Source organism: Marmota marmota, unplaced genomic scaffold (assembly GCF_001458135.2).
Source record: "Marmota marmota marmota unplaced genomic scaffold, marMar, whole genome shotgun sequence".
Classification (NCBI taxonomy): domain Eukaryota; kingdom Metazoa; phylum Chordata; class Mammalia; order Rodentia; family Sciuridae; genus Marmota; species Marmota marmota.
The window spans coordinates 1,192,514-1,220,372 of record NW_026000242.1 but is presented as its reverse complement, the minus strand read 5'-3'; the positions used below and the strand labels follow the sequence as shown (position 1 = coordinate 1,220,372).

Sequence of the window (27,859 nt, the reverse complement as noted above, 5' to 3'; positions counted from 1 at the left end):
TTGATTTGCATTTCTCTAATTGCTAGAGATGTTGAACATTTTTTCATGTTTGTTGATTGATTGTATATCTTCATCTGAGAAGTGTCTGTTCAGTTCCTTGGCCCATTTATTGATTGGGTTATTTGTTTTTTGGTGTTAAGGTTTTTGAGTACTTTATATATCCTAGAGATTAGTGCTCTATCTGATGTGCTTGTGGTAAAGATTTGCTCCCATTCTGTAGGCTCTCTATTCACCTCACTGATTGTTTCTTTTGCTGAGAAGAAGCTTTTTAGTTTGAATCCATCCCATTTATTGATTCTTGGTTTTAATTCTTGTGCTGTAGGAGTCTTATTAAGAAAGTTGGGCTTAATCTGACACGATGGAAATTTGGGCCTACTTTTTCTTCCATTAGGCGCAAGATCTCTGGCTTAATTCCTAGGTCCTTGATCCACTTTGGGTTGAGTTTTGTGCATGGTGAGAGATAGAGGTTTAATTTCTGAATGGTACTTGTGTATCTTTGATTAGGAACACACACATATGCAAACTTATTGGAGGCAAGGACTGTTTCAACTGTTGTGTCTTCCAAAACATGACAGTTGAAGTATCCTTGACGGGAAGGAAGTTGGGGTGTTGTAGGGAACAGAAAAAGCCCTCTCTGTGTCTTGTCTTGCTCTTGTGAGAGAAATCGATGGAGAAGAAACTTGAGCAGTTTAGGTAAAGGGACCAGTGTCAAGCTGCTTGTCCTAAACAAGGTTTTGAAGTTATCTGTGCATAAAGTGGCTTCTGTTCACTTTGGGTTGGAGACCTTTCTGCAGCTTCCCAGCACTGACTTCTTTCCCCAGTACGAGTGCTCTGGAATGGCAAGCAAGGGATTTTCTTGGCAGGGAAGGGACACTGGCAGAAGGGCAGGAGTAAGGGGAGGCATGGGTGTGCAGGCTGGGGGAGGCTGGCCTCTGAACTCCACTGACCAGAGTCTCAACCAATTCTCATTGACTTTGAGTTCTGGGAAGCAACTTGTTTGACCACATTACCTCCTGAGTAAAGGTTTACCTCTAAGTGACCTAGTTAATTTGTATTTATTTTCTTAAGAGTGCCTAAGATTTCACTGTGAAGCTAAGTAGTGATTGGGGCCGAAGAAACTACTTGGATGTTGAAATAAGAGAAAAGTGGCGCGTTCCTTTGATTAACCGGAGAGAGTTGGAACTGCCAACTCTTGCTCCCATTCTCAGAAACCATTTCAGGACTATAATGGGGTAAGTATAATTCTTTTAATTGTGTTTCGTGTGAGGCAGAGAATTCTGTTGAGACTGAGGTGTCTTTTTTACTCTTTGTGAAAACTAACTTAGAACAGGACATTGGAAAGAAAATTTAATTTCCCCTCATCAGTGCTTGATTATCTGTATTCATGAAAGCCAAAGACTGGCATAAAAATGTAAAACTCATGGAGAATCAGAAAGAAAGAAAGTTACAAATAAAAAGGAAAGCCTTAACCTTGGATTTAAAACATTTTTCCTACTTTCACCTGTAATGTCTATTTGGAGAACCGCATTCTTTCCTGTCTGGATTGGAGGCATTACCAAGCATGGGACACAGCTTCCCGGCCTTGGAAAACTCAGAGCTGGATTATGACTTTGGCACGAATGTGTGGCAGAGGAGGGCTGGAAGTCGGGGGATGTTGGTGGATTTCACTGTGGTGGTTTGGAAGTCCACGTGTACCTCAGCTTGGTGACTGAAACATAGTCAGGGAAAACATGGACGAATGCATGGCCCATCAGGAACACAAACTGAGCAGTGGGCTTCTCGAGGTCGTGGGCCTTGCTCACGGATCTAGGATACTTTCAACATGTTTAGAAAATGTTGCACGAGGAGGGAGGGTGAAGTCTACAAGAACTTGAGAGCATGCAGGGATTTCTTCTAGCCTGGCCAAAGAGTACCCAGTGAAAGCGGAGACCTTTGTAAGCACAGCAAGAGAAAACAAGGTCATATTTCTCACTCCAGTCAGAATGGCAGTTATCAAGAATATAAAAAACAATAAATGTTGGCGAGGATGTGGGGAGAAAAGCACACTTATATATTTCTGGTGGGACTGCAAATTGGTGCAGCCAATCAGGAAAGCAGTATAGAGATTCCTTAGAAAACTTGGAATGGAACCACCATTTGACCCAGCTATCCCACTCTATACCCAAAGGACTTAAAAAACAGCATACTACAGGGACACAGCCACATCAATGTTTATAGCAGCACAATTCACAGTAGCCAAACTGTGGAACCAACCTAGATGCCTTTCAATAGATGAATGGATAAACTTGGTATATATACACAATGGAGTATTACTCAGCAATAAAAGACAATAAAATTATGACATTGGCAGGTAAATGGGTGGAGTTAGAGAATAGCATGCTAAGCACAGTAAGCCAATCCCAAAAAAACAAAAGCTGAATGTTTTCTCTGATAAGTGGATGCTAATCCATAATAGGGGTGGGGCATGAGATGAGTGGAGGTACTTTGGATGGGGCAAAGGGGAGATGGGGAGAGGCATAGGGGTAGGAAAGATGGTGAAATGAGATGGATGTCATTACCCTAGGTGCATGTATGATTGCACAAATGGTGTGACCCTACTTTAGGCACAACCAGAGAAGTCAAAAATTGTGCTACATTTGTGTATAATGAATCAAAGGGCATTCTGCTGTCATGTATAACTGATTATAACAAATAAATAAATTAAAATTTAAAAAAGTCACTGTGTCCGTGTCTAGGGCAGACTAGAGAGAGGCCAGATAGGAACAGGAAAAGCAGTTAGAAGGCTATTCAAGTGATCCACTGTGGAGTCTGTGAGTTGGAGTGATGAGTGGAGGACATGGGGCTGGGGAGGCAGTTGAAGTGGAGTCTGCAGGACTTGGGGTAGTACCATGTGGGGTACGTTGCAGCTTGTTTGGATCCATGCTGTGGAGTACAGGTGAAGCCAAAATGAGGCATACACAGTATGATTTTTCTGTTGGATTCAAGAGAGCTCAGAACCACTGGAAATGTATGCTATATAAAAATAAGTATTAGGAACATTTGTTGGATACTCATTTATTTATTTGTCAAGCCTTCTGTTGATTGTTTATATTAATCAGTTAATTTAATCTTCACAACAGGTCTATAAAACTTCTTGCATTTTAACAGATAAGAGGATGGAAAATGTAGAGTGAACTTATATAGGTGCTTAGATTTACTCAGAAAACAAGTGGCAGAGCTGGAACTCAGATCTCGGGTTTGATTTGGAAACTTCTACATCACTGTGGTCCAATAAAGCTCTCTGTGATGAAGGAAAATGGTCTGTCTTTACTGTCCAGTGTAGAAGCCACTAGCCACGTGTGGATATTGAGTACCTGAAATGAAACCTGTTGCAACTAAAGAATTAGGTTTCTAATTAATTTCAATATCTATGTAGCTACTTGTGACTCCTGGCCATTGTGTTGGGCAGCTCAGCTCTCTGCGCTCTTTGGGAGTTATCAGCACCTCCATCATAATTAAAGATGGGTGTGGATACAATCGCCCAAGGAGACATGTTGTGGTGGATTTTAACCTCTTATTTCTCCCAGGCGTATTTGAAAATGAGGAAAGCTATAAATCTCTCTCGTGAATGGACAATATTATTACAGAGTGTCTATAACAATTTCACAGGTCCCTGAAATGTAGTTTCTCTGTTATAAAGCAGAAAGAAAGAGCCCAATGGCATATTACCTCCTTGAGAACAGAGATCGTGGATGATTTTTTTAAGTCTTCTATATCCAGTGTCTAGATTCTAGAATAATGTCTAGTACATAGTCAGTGCTTGATAATTTACTCAGGGAATGGCTGATTGAGTCCTGGGGAACATTTCAGTTTAAAGAGATTATGAAACTCCCTAAAAAAGAGAAGACGGCAGCAAAAGTAGGAAGGAAGACCCAGGAGAGGGTCGTGTTGCAGAAGGCAAGGGCGGTGGGTAGAGTTCCAAGCTTGGGAATAATTATCAATGTCAGACATGCCTGGGTCACCTGAAAGATTAGGATTTAACCGTTGTCTTTGGCTTTGTCAGTATAGAGGTTCTCCCAAATAAACATATAAATAAATACACATCCCTGGACAGTTCAGACATTGACTTAGCAAATTTAGGGAGAGGCCTAGTAATCTGCACAGCAAAGCTCCCAAGTTTATTAGATTTTGACCAAAGTATAGCAATTGCCAAGCAATGTATTATTTCAATAGCCATAAAATAAAGGGGAAATAAAATGGTTGAGGGGGACCTTTAAAAGTCAGATGTGGGCATGTTTAGTGGAGAATGAACTGGTAAGAGGGAAGAGTGTGCGAATCGAAGTGAGACAGGAAGACATTTAGCTGGGTTCTGAGTCCCCAGGGGATCCATTAAGCAGAAGCAGCACTCCTAACCTGGTAGGCAGGTTATCAGCTGTCACCCAAAGAAAGCTGTTCCTCAGTAGTAGTGTTTGAGAGTCCGGAGGAATGTTGTGTAAGAAGTTGGCAGTCATTAGCAGTGCCCCAGTCACATCTGTTTACTTATTTTCTATTATTAGACTTTCTCATACTTACTTGCCAGATGACAAACAGAAACTATTCTTTATTCTCTACCTGCCTTCTATTGCCTGAAAACCTCTTTCCTACCTAAACTGAAATTGTAAACACCAGAGTTATTTAAACTGTGGAAATAGTTTGGCATAAACACACAGTTGTATTTTCTGTAATGTTGTGGCTTTACTTTTCAGGCCAGTGTCTCTCCACATTTTTACCATGAAGGGTCTCTTCCACATTGGATGTTTCAACATATTTATCCATCTGCCAAACTAACTGTGAATGTAAAGCACAGAGGAGCTTCACCACCTACCAACCTCCATATACTGCCCCCACAAGCTTCCTATGTATGAGTTTTGCCGTTTCTGATCCTCACTACAGTCTTTAAGGCATGCCTGGTTACCCACATCTCACACTTAGAAGAGTTAAATTGCTTACCTGCTCTCCCCCTGCTAAGTGGAAGAGTCAGGACTAGAACTTGCATCTTTCTGTCTGCAAATCCTGAACTCCAGTGCTGCGATTGTATTACTCATAACTATCCTCATTTCAGTTCTATAAATTGAAGATCAAGTTGTAAGTAATCACACTAAATCATTTTTTTGAGGAATTAGGCTAAGAGAGTATAACCCAGTTGGCCAATGGTATAGGCCAATTAGAAGCAAAGCAGGGGCAAACCCACACTTGTGTGTCTCCCTGCTGTCCCTACTATATCCACTGCCTCAATTATGTCCTCTTTTTGTTAATCAAAGACATCTACAGTGCCCCTTGAAGCCTTCTCTCTCTCTCTCTGTCTCTGTCTCTTTCTTTCAGGGATTGAACCTAGGGGCATTTAACCACTGAGCCACACTCCCAGACCTTTTTATTTTGTATTTTGAGGTAGAGTTTCCTAAGTTGCTTAGGGCCTCTAAGTTGCTAAGGTTGGCTTTGAACTTGGCGATCCTCCTACTTGAGCCTCTTGAGTGGCTGGAATTATGGGCGTGCACACTTGGAGCCTTTTCAAGCTTCCAGTTAACATGAGATAATTGGTGCTAGATGGCAGACTGCAGCCAAAAGCAAAGAAGAGCCACATATTAGTCGACAGGGCCTTAGTGTGGGTAAATGTATGGCTTCCCTTAGGCTCTAGGAATACTGAAGGGCGGTTTACACACACCTGTGACTGCTTGGGTTCATCTGAATCTCCACCCACTTCTGACTTAAGAGGCCTTGGGTGTTGCCTGGGAGAGAAAGAGCTGATTCTATTTACGAAGTGCTTGTTCAGAAAGGTTGCCAGATTCCGTTTCCCTAGCTGTCAAAGCCGTCGTGCCTTCCAGAGGGCACCAGGACATCTTTCTGGTGTCTTGTGGGTTCTGCATGTGTCTTGTATTGGGGGAATGAGGAAGGGAGACCAGTGGAATCATGAGAATTTGCCCAGCCTGCATTTCGGAGTTCACCGTCACAGTCCAGTGAATTCCTGCCTTCTGGAACATGCTTTGGCTCAATTTGTGTTGGATTTTCCCCAGCCCTTTCCTGTGTGGCTGGTACTAAAGTGACCTTCTGGGATAAGCTCCTTACATGCTGGTTAACAAAAGCAGAATTCTGCTTCACCTGGTTTCTGTCTGGAGTGTTCTGGAATTGTCAGAAGAGCTTCCCCATCTCAGTAACACAAGCTAACATTCTAGAATTTAATTTATGCAGTGATTTTTTTTTTTTTTTAATCTGAAGCTTGAATTCACAGCAGAAGGAATTTAAGTCATCCCAGTGCCTTGTCTAGCTGTCTTGGGGGGAATGGCAAACAGACACTTATACAAATTCCCTTGGTTTCAGCATTAAGCCATCTTTCATCATCCAATGTGCTCAGGCAAAGTCATTCCAAAAATCCTTGTTTAGAGCTACTTTTTCAGTCTAACAGACATTTTCATCTGTTAGTGCCATCTGCTGGACTTTTTCCAAGTTTTTTTCTGACTTCTTTAAGTCAGACTAGACACAAAAGACTTGACTAGTGTGGGGTGGATGGGAACTTGGTCCTTGATGTTGTGGCCTTTGACCCTTCCTCTGTAAACAGCCTAGGGAAATGGTTGCTTTTGTCATGGCCTTGAATTCATTAGGGCTGCAGTGTGAGTTGCTCAGGGTCCAGGTGGCCTGAATCATTTGAAAGCATTCATGGAAAAGGGTGTACCAGTCAGTTTTGCAATACTATAACAAAGTATTTGAGAAATTTAAGTTATAAAGGGAATAGGTTTGTTTTGGTTTATGGTTCTAGAGTTTTCAGTCCAAGATTGGGTGGTCCCACTGCTTTGAACCTCTGGTGAAGGCAGTACATCCTGACAGGGATGTGTGGCACAGCGAACTGCTCACCTCTGAGAAAAAGATAGGAAGAGACGGGGTCCTACAACCCCTTTGAAGCACATTCATGATGACCTAAGGATCTCCAAAAGATCCCTCCACCTCCAATGATGCCATCCTGGGACTTTTGGGGGACACTTAACCAAACCATTGTGTTCTATCCCTCCCCAAAATGTTCACATCCATCTCACAATACATTTATTTAATTCTCAAGAGCCCCAAAGAATGAACTATTCTGAATCTCTGGAAATTCTGATCAACAATATTATTTCAGTATTAAGACTTATAATGCCAAAACCAAAACAAAACAATATTATTTCATGGGATTGAGCTGGAGAAGTGGTTGGCATTATTTAAGTTATTTAAGACTGTTATAAAACAAACTCAAAATATGAGAGAAGACCAAATCTCTCTTCGGACACTTGGAGGAAGAAAGACGGCACCATAGATTCACCTGCAGTTCTTCCAGCCCAGTGTTCACCTCTCTGAAGAGTTCCAGGAAACTCTAGTTGGTGTCACCACCCACACTCTGTCCCTTGTGATGTTGCTTCCTCCCAGTATGCAGTGCATACCCATGCCAACTAGATGCGCAGGTGTGTGTGTGGGGGGGTTGTCCCCTGCTGGTGGGGGCCAGGTCATTGTCATATTTACTTGCCCATTCCCACAGTGTTTTGTGCATGGAAAATAGTAAGTGGAGCCCAACCACAGTGCTTTCTTTTTCTCATTTCTCTTTGTCTTGAATGGATCCAGTTTTAAGTGTCAGTGCAAAAACTCGTTAAGACCTTCTCTTACTGACCACAGAAGGAACAGCTGTTTGTATTCTGTGGTTTCAAAGCCTTTCACCGGTACTTGTGAATGCTACCATTTGCTGTTTTTGACTATAGTTACACCGAGCCTTACCTTCCAGAATGCAGACACCTTGAGAGTAGGATCCTCATTAGATTCATGTCTTCATGTCTCTCTCTCTCTCTCTTTTTATTTCTATAACTCACAAATCAATGCCTTGCTCGCGGTGATGACTGCTGGCATTTTGCATTAGTACACGTGCCAGGCACTGCTGTACAGGCTTCACTTGCTTGTTCTTAAAACCTCGCTAGAGCCTTACAAGGAAAGATAAGGAAAATGATGTTGAATCAATTGCTCAGGATCATGTAACTAGGAGTGGAGCTTGCATTCAATTCCAGGCTGCATAATTTGAGATTCTAGACTCTTAACCCCTGCCTCAGTGCATAAGTACACATAGAGGGCATTCTATAAATACTTGCAGGTTGATGTTTCTTAATCACCAGGAACTAATCAATAGTGTGAAGGCAAATCAATGTTGTCTTAATTCTCCTTGGACAGAACTTTCCAAGCCACATGAAGGCCAGAAGGGGGCTCCAGAAGGCTGGCCCTGGTTGGGGTTCTTGAGGCTCTGAGGTATTGGGCAGCCTGGTTGATTCTGGTTTGGAAGCCGACAGTGCCATCTAGTGGGATAACTTGGTAATATTAGCTCAATTATTTTTCTGAAACCTTGGTAACACTGCCATTTAGGTCTGGCCTTAATTAGTTTAATGTTAAGATATGTTTGCAAGCTGGAGGGCAGGGTGAGTGGAGAGAACCAACCTCTCCTGGCTCAAATGGGTCAAGGTCAGTCAACCTTTTTCTTGAAGAGACTGTGAGGTTGATGGTCATTTGGGTTTGTTGAGCCCCATTGACTGTTATCAATGACATAAAGCATGGGGCTTCAGGTACCCCTCCTTCCTGCTACTCCTCACATGGGCTGCCCGAAGTGTAGGCTTGTCTCTGGAGCTGTGTCTCATTTGGAATTTGAGTTCCAGCCATCTGTGGGTCGCCTACCATAGAATAACACTTATCCCAGATTGTATATAAGAGAATGCTTGATGCATACAATAGTCAATACCATGGGTCAACAATAGTACAGTGAGATTTGGTTTTGAGGAGTTTTTAATAGGTAAATTTGTGGCAGCTTGCAGGGGAAAATGATGAACAGACACTCCATGGTGGAAAGGCAGTAAAAAAGCACTTGGCATAAAGGAAAGAGAAAAGGTTTGCGTAGGCACTTAGCTCTGCCTCGCAGCTGGAGGCTTTGTGTAGGTGCTGTTCTGGTTTCTGGGGTGTGTGTGTATGTGATTCCTTGTGTGTATGAAAATTTTGACTTAATTTGCTTCCAAAGCCATTTACTTCTTGCTGGAAGAACCTTGAAGTGTGGTCACAACTGTATAACCATAACCACAAACAATTCATGTACTCTTTTGGTTGAGATGAAATTCTTTAAGATTGTTCAGTTTGTGGTTTGCTGGGAATCTAGCCTAAGGAATGTACTCTAGAGATCAGATCAGCACACCTATTCAGTAAACAATTTTTTTTTTTTTTTTTAAACTGGGAATTGAAACCAGGGGAGGGGGTTACCACTGAGCCACATCCCTAGCCCTTTTACTTTTTATTTTGAGATAGGGACTCACTAAGTGGTTTAGGACTTTGCTAAGTTGCTGAGACTGGCCTCAAATTTGCAATCCTCCTGATTCAGCCTCCCAAATCACTGGTATTATAGGCATGTGCCACCACGCTTGGCCTTATTGCAGTGAACAATTTATCAGAACAAAGAAATGATTTTGGTTATACTATTGCTTGGGTTGTAGTGACATTCATATTAATAATTTTTTTTGTCTTATTTTTTCTTACTAGTTTCTCCTCTCTTTTTTCATTTTCTTTTTTCTTGTTCTTTCTTTTTTTAAAAAATTGGATTGGACAACAAAGTGAAAGAACTTGAAGGCCTTGTAAAAACCAACCCATGTTTATTATTAATTGTGAGCTGTGTGTGAAATTTATGATTATGCAATTAAAATGATCTCAACTCAGAAAAATATACATAAACCCTCCAAATACCACAAAAATAGAAGACCAAGAAAGAAATTTGTAAGACCACAAAAAAGAAAAGTAAACAAAATAGGGTGTGTGTGGGGGAGAAAATATACATTCTGATACTGCCAGATAAACAATGAAAATACAGACATTTGTGATTCTTTGAAAAACTGGTAGTAAAATGATACCAGAATAGGGTATGATGATACTCATAAAATCAATAATAATTTAGTGAGTTTTTAGAAGAAAAACTTTACAGCCCGGCACAGTGGCATATGACTGTAATCGAAGCCACTCAAGAGGATGAGGAAGGAGGATCACAAGTTCAAGGCTGACCTCAGCAACTTATCTAGATCTTTGTCTCAAAATAAAAAGTCCTGGGGATGTAGCTCAGTGATAGACTGCCCTGAGGTTCAATCCCCAGTAGTGGGGAAAAATTTTTGTAGTAGGACTTTATTATTAATAAAATCTATGCATAGCTGCGTTCGTCTGCCTTTTCCCATGAAAGCTCCTTGGGTTCATATTGTGGGCTTTGTGGGCTCCTGAAATCTTTCCTCTACTGAGCTTTCGGGGCTCTGCCTCAACTCCTCAACTCCTCAGCTCAGACACCGTAGCTTAAAAGTAATCAAGGACGACGTCACGTAAATGTCAAGTGTGGCTGTATTCCCATAAAGTGTCATTACGGACACTGAAATTCAAATTTCACATCATGTTCAAGTGTCCCAAAATATTCTTTTTTGGATTACCCCCAACCTTTTAAAAATGCAAAAACCATTCTTAGCTCATGGAACTGTATAAAAACAGATGGCTCTAGATTTGGCTCGAAGGCTGTAGTTTTCCGATCCTTGTCAAATGCCTGGAGTAGGTAATACTTGTAAATGGGGGGAAAAAATCAGTGTTCATCTGATATGTAGATGGTGTCATGAGGTGTCTGAAAAGATTTTCTCTCTCTGGAATAAGATGAAAGGCAGTTTATTCCATTTCACCTTAAGGGTGGAGTCTGTTCACAGAGTTCTGACCTTGAACTCAGGAGTCCTTTTACCTGCAGGGCTGTGAGGATTGGAGGGATTCCACCCTTTATTCCTTCTATTTTTTTTTTTTTAACCTCACTCTACCCAGCCCTTCCTGGGGGCTGAAAAGCAGACCAGGTGACCCCAGATCCTGTCTGTGAAGTCTTTTGCCTTCCTCCACACCCTACTAAGCCCCTCCCTCCTCAATTCTACACCAGTTCCTTGGGAGTCTCTAGTGGGATGAAGAACAACGGAATCATTAACCCATCAGAGTGAGATTAAGAGGGGCGGTTAAGATGCCCTGGATGTGCATATTTAGCTGGGGAAGAACAGGAACAAGGTCAAAACCTTCCTCTTCCAGCTGGGGCAGCAAAACTGTCCTCAGGTATCATGGGTGGGTTTTTGTACCAGGTTTGTGTCATTTCTCACACCCCTCCTCCGATAGTACACTCTCTGTGCTAAACTCTCTGCGCAGGGGGGAACTTGTAGCCTCAGTTTTGTAACCCCCCTTTTTTTTCTCTAGTTGAGGTCTAAGACCTCCCCGGGGTTGAGAAAGAAGTTGAGCATTAACGGTCCATATCCTGTGTCTTTCCCCAGCAGCCAGCAGAGCAGCCAGCAGAGCAGCCATGATGACGATTCGAGCAGGTTCCTGAGCCCTCGAGTGCGGGAAGAAAGGTGAGATCCTAGAGGAGGGAGCGGGTGGGTGGGAGAAGCATGACAGAGCACCAGCCACGTGCTTGAGTAAGACCGTGCTTCTGCCGTGGGCGAGCAGTTTGGGAAGTGGAAGAGCCAGAGGAGAGCGCCGGACCCTTGTGCTTGGAGACTTGAGTGGAGAGACAAGCTGTTCACCCAAGAAATGAGGGTGCAACCCCAAAGGCTGATCCTGAAAGCCTTTCGGGTTCAGCAAGGAGGGGTGTCAACCTGTGGCAAGCCAAACGCTTTGGCAAGACTTTGGACTTAGAACTCGCATCCTCTAGTCAGATCTTCTGGGCCGGGTACAGTGTGGACGGTGCTGGGGAAGAGATTTTGTGCTGAGGAAGCCACATGTCTTGGGGTTGAGTGTGTGTTGTGTCCAGTGGCGGCACCAAACCAGCCTGACTGGCTTGGAATGCGTTGCATGTGGTTGAGGTTAACGATGGAGAATGAGATTGAATATGTAGAAGAACACGGAGAATATGGAGGCTCCTAAATGCTCAGCGGAGGATTCCAGATACAACTAGCTGTGTGCTCAGGTTATGAGGGCCAGCTAGCGTGATTCGTACCATGCTACACGTGGTATATGGAAGGGGGTTTGTGGTAACAAGTTAAACTTCTTTGCCCCTCCCCAAAAGTCCATATACATGTTTGGTGTTGGGGATTGAACTCAGGACCCTGAGCATGCTGGGCAAGCACTCTGCCAAGTCCACCACCTTACTAATGTTGACTTAAATGAGGTCTCAGCTGGCTTCCCACAGGGTCTCTGTTTTGGATCTAGTTCTGTTGAAAAAGCGAAAGGTGCTTTTGCCACTTTTATCAAACTTAAATGAAGCTTAAGGAAATTTAATTAAAATCAAGATTTAATATGATTTCAAACAGAACAGTGGCTTCTATTGGGAACAATGGGAAACTGAGAGAGATTTTTTTCAAAAAAGGAAATGTGATACTGATAATAGAGATTCATTTCTTTAGTGTAAGGTTGCCATAAGGAACCTACTTTGATAGGATTTCTTTGTGTTTGTGGGGTACTGGGAATTAAACTAGCATTTTGCCTATGCTAGGTAAGTGCTGTACCACTGACCTATTCCCTAAGCCTTCTATTTTTATTTTAGTGAGACAAGGTCTCGCTAAGTGGTCCAAGCTGGGTTCGAACTTGTGATCCTCTTGCCTCAATCTCCCAAATAGCTGGCATCATAGCTGTGTACCACTACACCCTGCTATTTGATAGGATTTCATGTGAAAAATCAGCCAAATATGAACCAATAATAGGACAGGACACTTTGAAAGTTTTAAAATTCATTAATGGAAGCATCATGCTTGGATTTAAAAAAAGAGAAAGAGATCTTATACTGTAGCGTGTATAAATTTGATCATATCTTGTGTATTAGGACCAGTTCTTTAGAAATGGGTATTAGAGTTCAAAAGAGAATGACCTATGTCCTTACAAGAACTGTTTGAAGGAAAGGGGTTGGACCTGAAATAGAGAAGATTGAAGGTGACTCTTTAAATATGTGAAAGCATAAGAAACAGAACAGTGTGAAGTTACAGGAAGAAGAGTTTCAGCTCAGATTCACCATTTCCATGGATAGGGCTGATCAATAGAATAGGCTTTGCAAAATAACCTATTATACCCCTCTGCAGAAGATTGAAGCCAAGGGAGGTGTCAATCGAACTCTAATCCTTACCTCTAGATTAGGCACTCTTGTGAATTCTGTCCGAGTTCTTAATTTTATGCCCATTCTTAACCAAAATGAATGGCTCAGTTCATCAATTTGGAGGGAGTATATATGGAGACATGGGGCCCCCAAAAGACAAAGATGAAATCAAAATGCTTATCCAGCTTTGATCTGAGAGCAGTTTGTTCTCTCCCCAGAGAAGCCTACACTCTCTTTTTAAAAGACTTTCTGGATTTCAACAATTATACTCAAATTGAGAAGGAGCCCCAGCCGTCCCCAGCACAACTTCCTTCCCTGTGCTTGCACACCAGTCAGCTCTGAAAGTGTACCAGTCCATTTCTGACTGGTGCCCTGTGGCCAACGCCTCGCCCCACTTCCTTTTCTTCCTTCCTTTTCTTATCTCCTTCCTTTCTCCCTCCCTCTCTCCTTCCCTCTCTTCCTTTCTCTCTCCCTCCCTCCATCCCTCCCTCCTTTATTTCTCTTTCCTGAGGATTGAACCCAAGGGCGTGTCATCACTCAGTTACATTCCCAGTACTTTTTGTTTTTATTTTGAGACAGAGTCTCACTAAATTGGGAAGGCTGGTCTCAAACTTGCAATCCTCCTGCCTCAGCCTTGGAGTTGCTGGCCAACATTTCCTATTTTTCTACTGCTTTTTTTGAAGCACTACAGAGAAAGTGATGAATGCACCTACCCTCATCTACTTTGTCTAAGTCAATCTGTCTTGCATTGTGGGACTTGACTGCTAATTAGAGAGCTCTGCCTTTTGCTGGCTATTTGGTACTCTACATTGACTACTCACTCCTCCAAAATAAAAGATTCTTTCCTCTAAATCTCTTCCTGGAAAAGGCTTCTGGGTTTCCATCCTGTCCCTTCCTTCCCATCCCCAGCCCACTCAGTCCCACACACTCTTCCTGGTGGATGAGGGTGTTTTGTCTCAGCTGGCTCTGGGCAGTATGAGGAAACGAGGAGGTGAGAACTGTGTTTCCCAAAGCGGCCCCTGTGGACACCACCCACCTCAGAAACTCCTGGATGGTTCGTGCCTCTCTGGATTTAGTCTTTTCTCAGCCAGTGCATTTCTTCTGGAGAGAACAAGTTCCCAGAGCTCCATCGTCACCAGCCTCAGCATCCAGTTCTTCCTCTAAGATATTTCCACCCAATTTAAAGTTCTCTGGGGCATTTGGGAAGTTGCCCTGTGACATCCCGGTCCCAGGCAAGTGGTGATAACCTTGATAACCTGACTCTGGGGAGATCTTCTGCAGAGGTGGGGATCTGGCCAGGCTCCTCCCCCGGGGCCCTTTGACAGTGTACCCTTTCATTAATGACAGCGTTTCCTACACTGCTGAGGTCTTTCTGTGATCTCATTTATTCTTTGCCACTCTCCTGAGGGGTAGGGGGAGCTAATATTATCCAATAATGAGGTAGTTATTGTGGACTCTTTCTGCAGTTGCTTCTAATACTCTGAAGCACGTGATCAATTACTTGATAAAAGGTCATCTCATAGAGCAGGCAAACAATTAACATTGATTTCTTATGCTTTAAAGATCAAAATTGCAGTCCTTCAGTATAAGACGCGATTTCAGCTGGTGTAATAAAGCACTGATATTTCTTTTTCTTGTCTTTGCTTAGGGTTCAGGATAGCTGCAATATTTAGAGACAAATAGCTACCCTACTACAGTCATGCATTGCTTAACAATGGGCTGGCTGTTAGGTGATTTCCTCATTGTGTCAACATTAAGTAGAGTGTACTTGAACTAAGATGGCTGCAATGTCCCTAGGCTGTAGATTTTTTTTTTTTTTTTAACTAGGGATTGAACTCAGGGCCTCATAATTGCTAGACGAGTGTTCTGCCACTGAGCTATATCCCCAGCCCTTTCTATATTTTATTATTTTGCAGTACTGGGGGCTGAACCTAAGGGTGCTTTATCACTGAGTTATATCCACAGCTCTTTTTATTTTGAGACAGGATCTTACCTAAATTGCTGAGGCTGGCCTCAAACTTGTGATCCTCCTGTCTCAGCTTCCTGTAGCTAAGAGTACAGGCCACCATGCCTGACTTAGGCTACATAATTTTTTTTTTTTTTTGCTGCTGTTTTGATTTTAAATTACTCTTCATTCTCCTTTATATAATCTTATGAGAGCACATGACGATACTGATTAGCAGTAGGTGAAATGTCTCAATGTGGTCAAACTTAAGGACTTCTTAGAAATTTTTTTCCCTCATTCACGTCCATCTTCTGTCCTGAAGGCAAGTCTTTGGAATCATGACAGTAGGGGAGGGTAGTGGTGTGTTTGTGCACTGTGGAATACAGAACTCTAATCCATTTTCACGCTTCAAGGTGAAGCCAGAGGCAAACTAAAACACTAGCTCCCAGGTTCAACCCAAGCTGGACCAATTAAGGTTTCTCAAGCACTCATTTCCCAGTGACAGAAACTTCTGAACAAAGGAGGACCTTAGAAAAAGGAGCTGTTTTACTAAGGAGCTTTTGTGTACACTAGGTTAGTTTCGACATTAATGTGGTCTCCATTGACTGGGAAGTCTTTGAGGAGTTGACAGTTGAGACCTGGAAGTGGGTGTGTGCATATGAATCCAAAGGCAGGGCCCCTGCTCCTGTCCCCAGGCCCAGAGCACACATCCATACACCTGTTCCTGCTTGCAGGCTTGTGTGCCACAAACCTTCAGGAAATGTTTACAGGATACAGGGGAGCTCAGCAGAGCCCAGGCTGGAAGATGAGTGGACACTTGCTGGCTGCTGATAGGCACTGCTGTATTGGCAAGAACAAATGCCTCACAGTCAGAGTTCGTTTGAGTACCTTCTTTGTTGCTTATTAACTGTGCATCTTAATTTTATTTATCCATTTATTTATTTATTGCAGCATTGGAGATTGAACCCAGGGTCTTGCACATGCTAAGCAGGTGTTTTACTACATCCACATTTCTAACAGTGCATTTTTTTAACTGCGTATTTTTTCCAAAAGCAACTTACTTAGCTTTATTCAACCTGTTTCATCATTTGTAAAAGTCTGTTGTCTGTCATGTCTTCTTGTAAAGAATAAATTTAAAAAAATGTAAAGTGCTTGGCACTTAGTAGTTGCTTAATAAGTGGTAACTTAGCATATCTACCTTCTTCTGTCCTCAAGGAAGTGGAGAGAATGGGTGGAATATTGAGCACTTGCAAATGTCAGGTAGACATTGGAAAAATGGACTAAGGAATGTTATTTTCCCTCAAGAGCTTTTCTCTTTTTTGGTGAGATACACTTGCAAACAAACAAGTATAATACAATGTAGTAATTGACACAGAATTATTTGTATGTTAATAAAACTAAAGAATTCGTTTACAAAATGTTTCCTATGTGCCAAACCCTGTGTAATGAATCTTACATACTTTTTCTTTCTATTTATTGGTGCATTATACATAATAGAAGGGTTTATTGTTGATACATTTTCTTAATATAATTTTTTTTAACAGGGTTGTCAAGCAGATGCTGTTGTCTCCATATTGGAGTTTAGGAGGCTGAGGCTGGGGAAGTTGAGGAACCTGCCCAGGACTAAGCTAGGACTAAGCTACACTGCTGGGGGTGAGGGTGGTGGGGGGTGCTGGGTGGGAGGGAGGGTATCCAGAAAGATTCTGGAGGGTGGTGCTTGAGCTGAGAGCTGCAAAATGAGTAGGAGTGTCACATGGACAGCATTCTCAGGCGAGGGAACAGGATGTACATAAGCATGGGGGCGTGAGAAAGCAGGCCGTGCTCCAGCGAGCGCAAACACTTAGGTATCCTTGCAGCATTGTGTCCTAGGAGCAGGGAGCTAGCGAGTGGCCAGAAAGGAGTTTTTGACCAGGTAGGCAGGTTTGATCTTGCTGTGTCCTTGATTGTGCCATGTTCCTCGTTGATGATGAAAGCAGTGAGAGACTGGGAGAGAGGATGAACCCAGGTGTTTGAGTCCTTTCAGGCTGCAGTGATAGAATACTGTGGACGGGTGGCTTATAAATAATACAATTTATTTTTTGTACTTCTGGAGGCTGGGAAGTCCAAGGTCAAGGTGGTGGCAGATTCAGTGTCTGAAGGCCTGTTTTCTTCGTAGACAGGCATCTTCTCTGTATGTCCTCATGGCAAAAAGAGCAACTCTGATCTCAGCTTTTCTAGGGGCACTCATTCCAATTACAAAGGCCCCACCCTCCTGACCTCCTTACGGGCAAATGCCCCCCATCTCCTAATGCCATCACATTGGAGTTTAGAATTGCACCGGGAATTTGGTGGGAGGATGGGCAGATATTCAGTCTATAGCATCAGCTCACTCACAGATATTTTTGTGAGAAAAATCACGTTGGTTCCAGTGAAGGAGGTGAATTTTGGGGATGAATACTGAAAGCAAATAGATGAAGTTGCAACTGGTCCTGGTTTACTCTCTGTTTTCTTGTTTAATACATGTTTATTGAGCAGATACGACATGTTCTTCACTCTGTAGGCCTTGGGGTACATCTATGAACAGGAAATCCAGTCTCCTTCATGGTTCTGGCCTTCTCATGGAAAAAGAGGTGATAAACAAATAAGAAAACATCAATTAATAATAAATGCTATCAAGAAGATGAAAGAGGGTGATCGAGTGTAGCAAGTACTGAGGGGGGTGAGGAGGGCTTATTGCTACATTGAAGCTGAGACCAGAGGAGCATGTCTTGAATTATGGTAGTGAGGACAGAAAAGGAGGAACCCATCAAAGACCTGGGAGGCAGATTTGACAGGATTGACAGACATCCAAGTTGGGGAGGTCATCCAGATGAACCTAGGATTTTGAGCTTAGGCAAACAGCAGCAGCAGCAGCAACAACAATGACAAAGTCACACAGTCTGCAGGATCTGTGCCTGCCTAGGTTGTGACTGTGGCTCTGCCACAAGCAGTGTGATCTCAGACAGTCAGTTGACCTCTCCGTGTCTCATTCTCATCCTTAAAAATGGGTATGATAATATCTTACACCTTACAGGGTTATTGAGAGAGCCGAATGTGTTGTGTGTATAATGATTAGAATATAATAAGGCCTGGCCCATGGCTAGTATTATGATGTGCTTGCATTTTTATTAATTTTTTTGGCAAAGGAGGAAGAATTTGAAGAGCAAGGGTGTCAGTGAGTTTAATTTAGACACGTAGAGTGTAAACTCCCCCATGGTGTACGCAAATGGAGAGAGACACCAGGTAGTTGGCTGTACTCTGATGCTCAGGAGACAGATCTGAAAGTACTTGTTTAGGGCTGCAGGTGTAGCTCAGTGGTAGAGAGCTTGCTGAGTCTGCTCCAGGCCCTGGGTTTGATCCCCAGCACTGCAAGGAAACAAATGAAAAGGTAATGTTTAGGAGATTAGATGTCCAGGACTTGGTGGTAAATTGGATATGTGGTATATGGGGCGGGGAGAGAGGCTTTCAGAGCTGAGTCCTAAATTTCCCACATTCTCAGCTGGGTAATGTCCCTTATAGAAAGATAACAAAGAAGGGTTTTAGGGGAGGCCAGGATAAATCCAGACCACAGGAAAAGGGAGGATCTCCCTGGAATAGGAGATAAGAATGGGCATGCAGGAAGGTGAATTCATGGTGCTGTGGTTGGCAGGTGAGGTGAGAGGCTGCAGGTTCTATTTTCCCTGGGTAATAGGAAGTGAGATCATCTCTCCAGATCAGGGAAGGTGGAATGGGAGTAGTCTAAATGTTGGTTATAACTAATTTATTTTTGGTCACATCTTTTCTGTGATGACCTTAAGAGACATCCCCATCTGACTGTCTTTCTGGAACCCTCCCTGGTTCTTTGTGGTTGGGATGGAATGGCAAGCCGAGTTTTATAGGTTTTATTTTTAGACTGGGGTTCATTTGGTTGCGGCTCTCACCTTGCAATGTGGCTCTTTGCTTTCCTCACTTGTTTCCCCTGTAGCTGAGAAGACCCTGAGGACAGAAAGTACTCCCCTTGTACCTGGCACAGAGAAAGCAATTGTGTGTGGAACTTTTGATTGAACAACTGGAGGAGCCACGGTAGTGGTGCCTGAGGTCAGAGCGAGCTCAGGAGCTGAAGTCAGGCATAAGCCTGCCACTTCCAGCTCAGGTCTGGCCACTGGAATACACAGCTTCCTAGTATAGGGAGACAGATGTGTTTTCAATTCTGCTTGTTCTATTCCAGAAATTGTCCCCAAAAGCATATTTCTAGAGCACTCTAGCTCCATCTACCTGCCTGGCCACTGAATTCCCGGTGGCCCCACGTTCACTCAGGTGATCCCTCGCTCACTATGAGGAAGGAGCCAAGTAGCAAACCCTCTGGGAGCAGTGCCTGCTGCTCCCCCCACCTCCAGCTCCAGCAGCTGACATCACATGCGGGTACAGCTCCATCCTCCCTGTCTGTGGATAGAGAAAGAGCAGAAGCTCGCCAAGTGCCCAGAGCCCTGCCAGATGTGGAAAGATGGAGAAGGGATCTGCTTGGAACTGTGATTCGGGTCCAAGGCAGAGGGGATCCTGGTAGCACAGAGCATCAGGCTATCTATCCCTCTTGGGGTCCTCTGCCTGCCCACATATTATATGGTACGACAGGGCAGGGAGAGCTCCTGGGCAGGAGCCTACTGAGCACAGCTGGGGAAGCTTCAGAGAGTCTATGCAGCCCCAGAGTGAGACCCCAGCCCTTGAGGTCCCTGCTACCATGTTGCCGGCCCTCCTCTGAACCCAACATGGTGCAGAATCTGCACTCCGAGAGCGTCTCGTGTAGCACAGCTGTCAAGCAGGCTTGTCACTACCACGTCTCCTCCCTGAGGAAGAAGCTGGCCTTTCTGCGAGTCAAGTAGGTGGCAGAGGGCCCTGGAGGTTAGGGTTGGGATGGCCTGGGGCTCTTCACTGAGGCAAGAGTACTTTGGGGCTTGGTTTCTATGTTTGGAGATAACAGTAGGTCCTTGCTAAATGACAGGTGCCCAAGAGGGATACTGAAGGGTTAGGTTGAGGGGGAGGCTGGATGGGCTGCTGACTGGGAGATTTAGTCTCTGTGTGACTGTGTGCCCCTCTAGAAGGTGACTTGGTTCACTGGGTCCTTCCTAGCTGGGCAGCTGAGTGGCAGCTTTTCTTTCTTCTTTCATGGTGAATGTCTTAGGTAAAGAACTTGGACCCAAGAAAATGGTGCTGTAGAGAATGGTGTTTCCTGCCTGGGATGGGTCTTTGGGGGCATGGATAATTCCTTCCACTAAGAGGGACCTAAGAGTGGGGTCTTTGGGGTTGTTGACTTGGTGTGGTCACCCCTTAAATCTCCTCTTTCTCAGAGTTTGGAACAGGCTTCTGTGGAGCGGTGAGCATAAGGCGGGTGTGGGACCCTTTGTCCTAGGGCAGGTGCCGATACCTGGCAGAATTGTGCTACTATAGCTCCTTACTATCTGCGCTGTTCCTTGGCCTTGGTGACAAGCAGAGAGGGGAGGGTTCCTGGAGGAGGAACAGGTTCTCGCCCCTGGATCAGAGTTAAATCTGAAGCTGGCAGGCCTTTGAGAGAGAGGGATGTGCAAACTTATGGGCAGATGTTTTTTTTTGTTTGTTTGTTTGTTTTTGGGGGATGTGAAGAGAAACAGCAATAATAAAAAGAAAAGATGGACAAATGAATGAGAGGCTAAGTGGATTTCAAAGGTAGGTCAGGGCTGGAGGTAGAAGGTGACTTGATCTCATTTTTGCCGCTGTCTCTATCATAGACATACAGGAGGTACAGGCATCAATGCCCAGGATCCTGTAGCCGTCAATTGACAAGAGTTCTCTCCCCAGGGATTCTTGGGGCAGAAGTTCTGAGGGTCCTGGGCAGAGACTTGAGTCCTTCCTCTGCTTAGATGACATTTCAGGTACTGGCTGCAGGTCTGCCTCACACACAGTGGGGCTCAACACAGTGGCGGATGGAGAGATTCTCTGATCCTTGATATGATGCTAGTGACAGGGACAACGTTGTCTCATTAATGGCTGTGTGGAAATCAGGAATGCTTTGAAGACTGAAAAACCTGAGTTTAAATTCTGGCTTCCCACTTACTAGTTATGGTGCCTCTGCAAAATCATTTTATCCTCAGAATCTATTTCCTTTCTGAAAAATAGAGATAATTACACCTACTTTTAAAAAGTTGTGGGGATCAAAATCAGCTAAAAAAAATGGGCTTAGCACTGTGACTGGCACATGGTAAGTGCTCAGTAAATTCTAGTTTTTATTATTGGCAGCAGCAAGCAGCAGATTTGGGGTAAGCCTGCTAAGCACCTGGAAAGTGTGTTTTGAGATAGAACTGAGAGGTCTGAGAATCTAGTTAAGACGGGCCACAAATAAGCCTAGGAGAGATGTTATTTGCCTTCTAAGTTGCCAGGGGAAGCCAGTCACATAAACTATGGTTCTTGCTCTTCTGGGGAGTGACAGCTGCCTTTAGAGTGGGTTGAGGAGCCCAGAGGAGTGGGCTTGTGGACGAGCTTCCCCAGCCCCTGGCAGCAAGAGGATGCTGTGTGGAGCATGCGCCTGGGGCTGCTTGGCCCCATCTCAGCAAGGCTCACTTTGATCGAATGCTGCAGTGATTATGTAATGGTAAATAACTCCAAAAGGGACCCCAGAGGTCCTTGTTCTTCAGACCCCCAAAAGAACACTGTTAGCTTGGTGCAGAGAGAGTGAGGTGGAGAGTGAGACCAGAGTTTGGCCTCCTGTGTTAGTGATTCCCAGCCAAAGCTCCACAGCCTCAGTTTTCTCATCTTGGAGTGGACATTGTCTCAGACTGCCTTTTGTCACCTGTAGATAAAAGGTCCGAGTAGGGTTTCCCTTCTTCACTTGTATGACCACCCTGGTTTATTTTCTTAGTACTAATCGCATGTTGTGATTATATTTTTTTTTTGCTGACTTGGTCCTTGTTTTCCTTAGTAGTCCTTAGATTTCAGGAGAGCAGGGATTGGTTTTGTTTTGTTGAGTGTCTACTCTGTGCTCAGCACAGTACCTGGCACATGTCAGGTACTCAGATATTTGTTGAATGAGTCAATGAGTCGGTGAACAGCAATGTAAGGCATTTTGCTAGCTCTAACATTCTATAATCATGGGATTCTGGGACTGGCTCAGGTAGAGGACTAAAGATTAGTCCTTTTTGTATCTATTAATCTTTGGACTTTGCATGGTCATGGAGATGGTTTGATTTGTGACCACCTGTCAGATGTTCCCCCTTTCTCTGATCCACATACTTAGGGAACACACTGTCTTGTGGAAGACAGCACGTATAGCTTCTGAATAATAGAGCAAAACCTTTTTTCCAGCTGGCCTAAGCTCTGACTTTTGAGGCAGGGTAGAGAAGCACGTGGGTGCTCCTGTCCTCGCCCTCCCGCCTGTGTTCCCAGCTCCTTCCCTCGGCAGTCCTGGCTGCTTCTGTTGCTGTCAGCAGAACTGTCTGCAGGTGTAACCATCACCTGCTCTGTGTTTCTCCTACCCCAGCATTTCTTCTTTTCTGCATGAGAAAGGGGGTTGTTAAATATAGCTCAGAAAACTACTCTCTGCTGACGCCATAGTTGGGATTTAGGTTAGGACAACTGGCAGGATGGGTGGTAGATTTCATTCTCCAGCTTTCCTGCTTCCTGCTGAGAGAAATCCCATCCTCCTACCAGCCATGGTGAAGAAGGAATGTGAGTGGGTGGTAAACTGGGTGCTCAAGGCAGAAAATCCAACTCAGGCTTCCCCTCCAGGGCTGCGTTCTTTGTTTCCCTCTTAATCCAAGACTGAGATAAAGTCAGGGGACAGAACCCTCCAGTTCTCCTCTTAGCCACTCATTGACTAGTAATAGCTCGGAGCTGCTCTTGGCAGAGACCAGGCCTTGATCACTTGTTGTTCCAGAGGATGATGTTGCAGCTTGGTTGCAAAATCCTATTCCAGTATGTGCCATTTATATACATCCCTATAATGTGTGTATGTATACTTTTATAGTAAATATTTTGTACAAGATTGGATCAAGTAGAGATTTTAAAAGGGAGAAATAAAAATAAATAAAATATAAGTGGTAATATTTTTTAATGTGCGGCCGTAGTCAAGCGTTCATGTCTCCTTGATATGATAAGCAACCTGCTTGGGAGATTGGTTCTAAGGCAGCAACAGTCAGCCTTCTAATGTGTTTGAGAATCACAAACACACGGACAGTTTATCCAATATGCGGCCTTCTGGGCCTCATGTAGACTTGGGTAGGCCTAGGTATTTGTCGTTCACACCTATCCCAATTGCTTCTGACACAGGTCTACTATGCTTTGAGAAACGCCCTTAGCCTGAAGCCTCCTGTGATCTCACTCTGTAGTATCGAGCACATAATTTAATAGGGCAGGGACAGGGAAGGGCCCTTTTTTCAACTAGGCTGGGCATACAGCTTCTATTTTTCCTTATCTGTCTTGTGTACAGCCCTAAAATCACTATTCTGCAGCAAGGAGAAAGGTGGGTGGGTGGGGAAGTGTGTTAGGCATTAATCATTCTATCTATCTGTCATTAGCCTTCCAGGTTACTTGGGCCTAGTTTTCTTCAGGCCTGTTAGCCATAAGCAGTTAACTCTGGGCTCTCTGTGCCTCTCTCTTTGCCATTTCTCCTCAGTCTGAAGGTGAAACTCTCTCTACAAGCTGGACAGAAGCTCATTGCAACCCTGTTTAAGAATGGTCCAGGAGGCTGGGGGAAGGGGCTGAGGGGGTAAAGGATTTTTGTGAGTGCAACCCCATGCCACCCACTGCCCACACCTGTGCAAAACACAAACGCTCCCTTGTGTCATCCTTTTTAAGACCATGATGGGTGAGTTAATAAATTGAATTCACAGATGGACTTTTAAGACTCCCTAGTTTATTGGTTGACTTTTGAAACTTCATGACACATATGCTGAAGGGAATGGTTTCACTTGCTTGATTCTTGTCCCTCTAGAAGTGACACAGATCTATTACCTTGTCCTTTTCTGGGCATCTTAAATGACAGGTGGATTCTTAACTGAGAGTTGCCCCTGTGAATAAAGGTGTAGACTACATGTCTATAACAGGGGCTTCAGGGGTCAAATGTTCTGCACTCCCTCCTAATCCATTAATTTCTTCCTTGATACCTACAATTAGGGGGCTATCTGCTTCTCTGTGAATACCTTCCATAATGGGAAATTTGCTAAGGAAATTAATTTGCAAACAAACTGATAATTATAGGGAACCTTCATCAATGTCCATGTGCAAACAGTACATCCAAGACAGCGGAGTGTCTATGAGCTTAGTTGTGGAAATGATATTTAAGGTCTAAGGTATTTGTTATTAATAGCAATAGCTGCTATTTCAAGGGTCATGTGCTCAGCACTGTGCTTTCCGTATGTGACCTTATTTAATCACAATAGCAATCCTACAAAGGGAATTATTATGATACTCATTTTCACACTCAGGCTCAGATTGTCCACTGTCACAGAGCTGTGATTTAACTCCAGCTCAGATTCTTTCTTGACACACTGGGGCTTTCCCTTGAAGAAGGGAGAGGTGACTCTTAGGGTACTTGAACCTGTACAGAACTTGGTTTTCCTTGGGTCTGAAGATCTTTCTTTACTTCCTGGGATTTGAGCACGAGATGTGGAGATGTGTGAGCAAGTCTATTTACGAAGGTTATCCCTTGGAAAGCTTCAGAAACAGACCAAACAAGAAAACAATTGACAAGGAGAGGATAGATCCCAATGATTCTGAATGATTTTTTTAAAAGTGTGTTTTCTTTGCCCTGTTGATTTTGAGAAGTGCTTTAGGATTTTAACAAATAGGTGGTTTGTAGAAAGTTCCATTGTGTTACCTCTTTTGGATGCTTTTTTTCAGTTTCATCATCATGTGTTTTTGGCAGAACAGAACTATTGTGGCTCTTACCACTCTGCAGGTACCAACTAAAGCTCTGATGGGAATTTGCATGGGTGCATTTTTTCTTCTTTCTTCCCTGGAATCACCAGCACTCCTGGCAGCTCATCAACCTTTCTCCAAGGAGAACGAGTCCCAAGGCTGCTTCTTTTTGCTGTTGGGGATCTGTAATCAGAGTTTGCCTGCACCTTATTCTATTTTTCTCTTAGCTTCAGCAGTAATCATTACAAGGTCTCTAGGTGGTCTGGGTCTAGTGATAATCTGGCATTCTGACGATCCCCACATCTTCTAGCCTAACTCTTCTACCAACACCTCCTTCTCTAGGCTGCAGGGGAATGGTGTGGAACAATGGAAACATGAGCATTTCCCATTTACTATGTAGCTTAAAAAAGGATCAGGCAATGTTATTGAGCCCTTCACTCTTTCCCGTTCCTAATTATTCCTGCTCAGCTATTCCTGGGGCTTCCCGTACTCTCATCTGGAACCCATATGTGCTAGCCTCTGAAGTCCTCTGTAGCTCTTCTGTAGAACTGGTGTGAACATTGGTGCAGGCATAGGAGTAAACCTACAGGACAACCAGTGCCAGCCGCCTTATGCATTTATGATGTCTTCCCTTTTTGAAGCACTTGCGCAACTTTCATCTGAATGCACAGTGCAGGGACCAGCTGTAGGCTGGAGGTGGTGTGATTGTGCCTGGAGATGGTAGGTAAGGCAAGCAATTGCATAACTAGTGCTAGCTTCGCCCAGGCACCAAGTGCAGATGGCTTGGAGAATTGGGGGCACTCAAGGAATACCCATTGTTCCAATCCCCTGGCACCCTGAAGATAGTACTTATAAAGACATTAGTTTAGTCAGCATTTAATAAATGTGCCTATTAATCGGAAACTGTGTTCCCATTTAAATTTCACTATTTTTTCTATGATATAGTATCAGAGATTGAGCATTGCTAATCTTAATCCCTGAAATTCAAAATGCTCCAATATTTGAATTTTTTTGAGTGCCAATATGATGACCCAAGTGGAAAATCCCATACTTGACCTTGTGTAATGGGTAACAGTCAAAATGATGATGCACTAAAAATAATGTATGTTATTACATTGACTATGTTTACAAAGATATGAAGCACAAATGAATTTTCTCTTTATACTTGGGTCTCCCTTCGCCAAGATATCTTATGTATGTACAGTATTAAAAAAAAAAAAAAAACCCAAATCCAAAATGCTTTTGGTCCCAAGCATTTTGTATAAGGAACATTCAGCCTATATTATGACATTAGTTCGAGAAAAGTAAGGCTTAGAGAAGTTCTGCAGTTTATATAAGATGACATATGAGATGACACATTATTAAATAATGGGATAGAATTTGAACCAGGCTTCATTCTAGATTTTTTTTTTTTAAATGGTGCTTAGGATTAGAACCCAGGGCCTTGTCCATGCAAGGCAAGCACTCTACCAACTGAGCTGTATCCCCAGCCCTAGATTTTTTTTTTTAATTTTTTTTAAGAGAGAGAGAGAGAGAGAGAATTTTTAATATTTATTTTTTAGTTTTCGGCAGACACAACATCTTTGTATGTGGTGCTGAGGATCGAACCCGGGCCGCACACATGCCAGGCGAGCGCGCTACCGCTTGAGCCACATCCCCAGCCTCCTAGATTTTTTTTAACTGTATGCTACTCTGTCTTGTTCAGTTCTAGAGGCTAAGGTCAAGGTAATATCGGTTAGGGTCTTGTTGCCTGTGTGTGTCTCAGGAATTGCTAGCAGCTATGAAAGACAGATCTCCCCTTTTCTGATTTTGTTGTTTTACTTCAAGGAACTTCGTATAGCGTAGCAGTGATATCAGCAAAGGCTCTGAGTCTTGCTGAGCTTGGAGCTTCCCTGAGCAAGCTGCCCTGGGAGGCTGACATCCTAGTGCTCTCCCTTTACCCAGTCACATGACCTGCTCTCTGGTAGCCCTCCCCTCCTGTCTGTCACCTCTCTCACAGCCAAAGGCACCATACTGCAGTCCATGGGCCCCTAAGACATGGCTGTCTCCCTTTCTCCTACTTAGAACTGGACTTATGCCCCCATCAACCCTGTCTTGACTGCTTCAGAAATTCTTGCATCCCAGGCCCTCCCTGCCCACTTCTTCAGAGGGCAGTTCAGCTTTGCAAGATGGGTTTGCACTTGACCTTTGCAGACTTAGCTCCTACCTCTCTGGCTTCCCTCATGCTGGGCAGCTTGTCTCTAATGTTTCAATCAAATCCTCCCAAGGACATTCGGCTTTGACTCTTCAGTTGCTTAGCCTCCTTTCCCCTCCACCACTAACCTGATCAGTTTCCCAGGTTTTCTTTCTCCTCTGTTTTTTTCTTGTGGGCTCATTGTTTGTGATGACCTTTCTCCTGACTCCTCCACCTTTTCCTCCTCTTAATGTCTAGAATTCAGCATATTCAACCAAAGAGCTTCCTATTGTCTTTCTTTATTCTAGTGGCTATTTCACCCGTTTTTTTTTTTAATTTTTTAGTTGACAATGAACTTTATTTTATGCGGTGCTGAGAATCGAACCCTCACACATGCTAGGCAAGCACTCTACCACTGCTCTAGGACTCCCCCCATTGTGATGTATTTATTCATCTCAAACAGCAGGTGGGTTTATCAGTTGTCCATCTATCTCTACCATCCATCATCAACTCTGGGAAAGACTTAAAATGTCATGCCCTGGGGTGAGAGGTCCTGTGGATGAGGGAAAGGCAGGCAGTTAACTTCTGAATAAAAAGCCAGCACATAACCTAACCCTTGCGTGGTATTTGTACTGTGTGCCAGATATCATCCTAAGCCCTTTCAGATGTTATCTCAGTTTTCATAACAGCCTTTGGGTTGAATAATAATATTCCTGCCTTATAGGAAATGGGGGCACGGAGAGGCCAAGTAACTCACCCCAGGTCACACAGATGAGAGTGG

At 43.7% G+C, this 27,859-nt stretch overlaps 1 protein-coding gene across 14 annotated transcripts in view; it reads left to right on the top strand.

The window, feature by feature from the left end:
* Gramd1b (GRAM domain containing 1B) overlaps nucleotides 1–27,859 on the top strand; it is a 175,395-nt gene that overhangs the window by 33,281 nt on the left and 114,255 nt on the right. For 10 of the 14 annotated variants that reach the window (XR_007344610.1, XR_007344611.1, XM_048796002.1 and 7 more), the window contains exon 2: nucleotides 11,325–11,402. Coding sequence is in view for 11 of the 14 variants with exons in the window: in XM_048796002.1 (XP_048651959.1) it covers nucleotides 11,325–11,402 (78 nt within the window). In the remaining 3 variants the exon portion in view is untranslated. Of the gene's footprint in view, nucleotides 1–1,001; nucleotides 1,233–11,324; nucleotides 11,403–27,859 lie in introns of those variants that run through there. The other 4 variants (XM_048796011.1, XM_048795998.1, XM_048796003.1 and 1 more) reach the window with 3 other exon arrangements.